At 41.5% G+C, this 4,891-nt stretch overlaps 1 protein-coding gene across 1 annotated transcript; it reads right to left on the bottom strand.

Moving 5' to 3' along the window:
* Positions 1 to 2,888: 2,888 nt before the first annotated feature.
* Positions 2,889 to 4,544, bottom strand: GK2 (glycerol kinase 2). The gene has a single exon (XM_036420224.1). The coding sequence runs from the start codon at positions 4,542 to 4,544 to the stop codon at positions 2,889 to 2,891; it is 1,656 nt and encodes a 551-aa protein (XP_036276117.1).
* Between the last annotated feature and the right edge of the window lie 347 nt (positions 4,545 to 4,891).

Below are 4,891 nucleotides of genomic sequence, written 5' to 3'. Positions count from 1 at the left end.
TCTTCTTTTAAGTTTTCTGAAAAAGTTTTTATAAAATGGACATTAATTCTTCACTGTTGAAGCTATTTGAGCTTGGAGTTTTCTTTGTGGGGAGATTGTACACTGAAAATTCCATTTGTTTAATAGATATAGGGCCATTCAAATCACCTACAGGTTTTAGTTTTGGTAGTTAATGTTTTCTTTTCATCTAAGTTTTCAAATTACTGACAAAGTTTTCTTCTGTTCCTGTGTCATTATTTTAATATCTTTGGAATTTATAGTGATAACATTTTCATTCTTGGGACTGAATTTTTTTTGTCATCTCTCTATTTTCTAATCAGTCTAGCTAAAAGTTTATCAATTTATTGATATTCCAAAATAACCAACTTTTGGTTATATTTATTTTTGCTATTGTTTTTCTATTTTCTATACCATTCATTATTGCTCTCATCTTTCTTTTCTTCCACCAGCTTTGTATTTAATTTATTTCCTGTTTCTTGACTTGAAATATTTTATCTCTTGTAATATAGGACTTCAGTCCTATAACTTTCTAAGTACTGCTTTAGTAATATCTCATAAATTTTTATATATTGTGCTTTTATTTTCAGTGTGTTCCAAACACTTTATTTTCCTTATTTATCTCTTTAACTCGTGGATTGTTTAAAAGTTTAATTTTCAAATATTTGGAGGTTTTCCAGAAATCTTTATTGACTTATAATTTGTCTACTTGTTCCACCACATGTTGAAGAAAAGATATTGAAATCTCCTACCATAATTACAAATCTAGCTACTTTTCCTTTAAGTTATATCAGATTTTGCTTTATGCATTTTGCAGCTGTTTTAGGTAAATAAATGTTTTGTATTGTTATGTCCTCTGAAATGACCCATTTATTATTATAAAATGACCTTATATATCACTGGTAATATTCTTTGCTCTGAACTTTACTTTCTGATATTAATATAGCCACTTCAACTTTCTATTAATGTTATCATGGTATATATTACTTCTCTTCTTTTTAACTATTTTTTCCCTATATATCTGAAATGTGTTCCTCAGAGGCAGTATATATTTGAGTCTTTTTGTTTAATATGTAAAACTCTTTTTAAAAACATATTTATTGATTTTTTACAGAGAGGAAGGGAGAGGGATAGAGATCTAGAAACATTAACGAAAGAGAAACATTGATCAGCTGCCTCCTGCACACTCACTACTGGATATGTGCCCTCAACCAAGGCACATGCCTTTGACAGGAATCGAACCTGGGACCCTTGAGTCTGCAGGCAGATGCTCTATCCATGAGTCAAACTGGCTAGGGCTTGAGACTTATTTTTTATCTGATATAATAATCTTGCTTTTTAATTGAGATAATTAGACCATTTATAGTTAATGTGCTTACTTGCATGGTTAGGTTTAAATATATTTTCCTGCTGATTTTTTAAAATCCTTACCCAAGGGTGTGTTTTTATTGATATGAGAGAGAAAAGAAGGGGGGAGGGAAGAGAGAAATGGGGAGAGAGAGAGAGAGAGATCAGTTGCCTCCCATTTACATACACACCAAGGATAGAATCCACAACCTTGGTATGTGCCTTGGCTGAGAATCAAACATACAACCTTTTGGAGTATGGAATGTTGCTTCTACTAACTGAGCCAGCTGGCCAGGGCCCTCCTGTTGTTTTTTATTTTCCTACCATCCTTTTCCTTTTTCATCTCTTTTCTGCCTTATTTTGGGTCAACTGAATGTTTCTATGGTTGCAGCCTATGTATTTAATTTACTCATTATATTTTGTTTTGTTATTTTATAATGTATTCATCTTCAATTATCAGTATAACTTAAAGTGTTATATTGCTTCTCATATAGTATATAAACTTTATATTATTAAACTTCCATTTTATACACTTCCAACTTTCTTGTTTTTTTTTTTTACATATGTTTAAACTTCATACTAGATTATTTTTGTTTGAATAGTCAGTTCTTTTTTTTCTACCTGATAATAATTTTTACTGTAATATTCCAATTTTCAGCACACAACCACCTAAGTCAATTAAATAAAAAGGTATAATAAAAGAAACTTAGTTGAAATCATAATATACTTTTAAAAAATAACAACATAAAAAATGTAAACATTGCCTCTTTAAAAAGAAGTTTCTCCTGGTAAGTAATATGCATACACATTGCCCCAAATACACACACACACACACACACACACACACACACATGTTTACACTAAAATATTTATGTATGTAGGAGTCCACTTAAGACTACTCTTCGTATAAGCTTATTTTATAATTAGACTACTCTAATCAGTGCAAGAAGTGAGACTATGTAAAATGTCTGAAGCATTTTAATTTGGCAAATATTTTCCAGGAAAATGTCTAATCTATCAAAATACTAAATTTCTATTGTAAGAATTTATGTTTCCACTAAACATTCAGTAAAAATAATGTAGTTTCCCTACTATGCACAACATAAGACTTTTGGTGTCTATTAAAAACAATCCCTGAGTTCTGTGAAGTTGGTTAATATCTCTTAATCAAGTGTGTGTAGCACAAATAACCAAATCCTGCTCCATCGTGTTAGAAAGTGTCTGATGCATTCAGGAAGAATATTCAAAGAGAATATGAATAGTCTTTATTCTAGAAGGCAAGGAGCAGAATTTTTATGACAATGGAGAGGGTTAACCCCCCAACGTGGCTGGCCCAACCTTAAATGTCAACATTAAGAAACACACCAAATATTTCTATAGTGATTTTTGCGGTAATTTATTTACTTCAAGTCACAGGTCTACTGTAGGGTTCTCATAAGTCATGTAGCCAGAGGTTTACAAATGAGCACAGTCTGTGATGGTGTCATCAAGCTAAGAGAGAGAATTGCGAATTCTTTCCTCGTTTGAAGGGCTCATGCCTGGTGTTAGTCCGACATACTGGAGATGTACCTTGCTCCAATTAGCATCAGCAGGCTACTCACTATGAAAAAGCCCAAGGGCAGACTAGAGAAGGCAGGGGAAACAGTGCTTTCAGTAGCCTGAGTTGTAATCCAACCCATGGACTTCGCGGTAGCTTTCTTCCAGGTTGAATAGCGGCTTTCGCTTTCCATGGCGTTGATCTGGGGCTCAATCTGATCCACCAGGACGGCTGACAAATCCTCGGGTTTAAGACTCCAGAGGCCCACCCCTTCGGCAGCTCCTGCTGCTATGGCGGCTCCCAGTGCTGTTGTGTCAGCGACAGTGGGCTTGATTACTGGAATCTTCAGAATGTCTGCTTGCAGTTGCATGAGAATTTTGTTTTTGGTCATTTTCCCATCCACCTGCAGATGTCTGAGTGGAATGCCACAGTCACGGTTCATGGCATCCAAAATCTCTCGGGTTTGGAAACAGACAGCTTCTAAGGCAGCAAAAGCAATGTGACTTTTATTGGTGAACTGAGTGAGCCCGCAGATGATCCCTCTTGCACTGGGATCCCAGTGAGGCGCATACAACCCCGAAAAGGCTGGGATGAAGTAGCAGCCGAACGAGGTACCCGCTTCTCTAGCAAGTTCTTCGATGTCTTCTGAGGTGTCTATAATTCCAAGGTTGTCTTTCAGCCAGCGGATCACCTCCCCGGCTATAGCCACCGAACCTTCCAGGGCGTAACATACAGGCTTGTCTTTGCCTAATTTGTAAGCCACGGTGGTCACCAGGCCGTGGTCCGAAAACACACACTTGTGGCCTGTGTTGCACAGTAAGAAGCAGCCTGCTCCATACGTGTTCTTGGCCTGCCCTTCCTGGAAGCACATCTGTCCCACCAGCGCAGCAGACTGGTCCCCCAGGCACCCAGAGATGGCCACCCCTTCCAGGGCCCCAGCTTTTACTTGGCCATAGATCTCAGAAGAGCTGCAGACGCTCGGAAGGATGCTCATGGGGATCTCAAAAAAGGCACAGAGCTCTTTGTCCCACTCCAGGGAGTGGATGTTGAACAGCATCGTCCTGCTCGCGTTGGTCACGTCTGTGCAGTGGACGCCGCCCTGGGCGCCGCCGGTCAGGTTCCAGATGAGCCAGGAGTCGACGGTGCCGAAGAGCGCCCTCCCTTCCTTGACAGCCGCCTGGACGGTTTCCACGTTGTCCAGCAGCCAGCGCAGTTTGACGGCGCTAAAGTAGGTGCTCAGGGGCAGGCCCGTCTTGGACTTGACGAAGTTGTTGTTGCCCGGGATCTTCTGACTCAGTTTCTCCACGGTGGACTGGGTCCTGAGGTCCAGCCAAGCGATGGCGTTGTAGAGCGGCTCCCCGGTCAGCTTGTCCCAGACCACGGTGGTCTCCCGCTGGTTGCTGATGCCGATGGCCTTGATGTTGGAGACGTCGATGTCCAGCTGGCTGAGCTGCTCGCACGTCTTCTCGATGGACATGTACACGGACTGGATGATCTCCTTCGGGTCCTGCTCCACCCATTCCTCCTGGGGGAGCTCCTGGGATATCTTCACCTGGTGCTGACCCAGCAGCTCCGCCGTCTTGGGGTTGAACACCAGAAAGCGAGAGGAGTTGGTCTCCTGGACCACCCCCCCGACCAAGGGCCCCGCGGTCGGGGCTGCCATGAAAGCGGTCGGTCGGTGGGCTCGGCCGCGCCGTTTCCAGGTGATAATTGTGGGGGGAGGGGGTTGGAGAGTGGGGGGGCAGGGAGGGGGCACGCGGGGACTCCAGAGTCTAAGGCGCAGGCGCAGCTCCCACCTGGGCTGCACCTGCAGCAGCTCGAGGCGGCCCGTTGTCCTTTAACTGGTGCCACCTACCACCCCACCCCCTCGCCCTCCGACTCAGTCATCTTTTAAGGGAGGTTTTTTTTTTTGTTTGTTTGTTTTGTTTTTAACAAAATCACATGTTTACCCACGTAATGACTATTACCGGCGCTTTCCATTCTATTAATACAATGTGGATGCACTTTTCT

Source organism: Pipistrellus kuhlii, unplaced genomic scaffold, assembly GCF_014108245.1.
Source record: "Pipistrellus kuhlii isolate mPipKuh1 unplaced genomic scaffold, mPipKuh1.p scaffold_m20_p_1, whole genome shotgun sequence".
Taxonomy (NCBI): Eukaryota; Metazoa; Chordata; class Mammalia; order Chiroptera; family Vespertilionidae; genus Pipistrellus; species Pipistrellus kuhlii.
The sequence above is the reverse complement of the archived record's forward strand: the minus strand, read 5'-3'. Positions and strand labels throughout refer to the sequence as shown.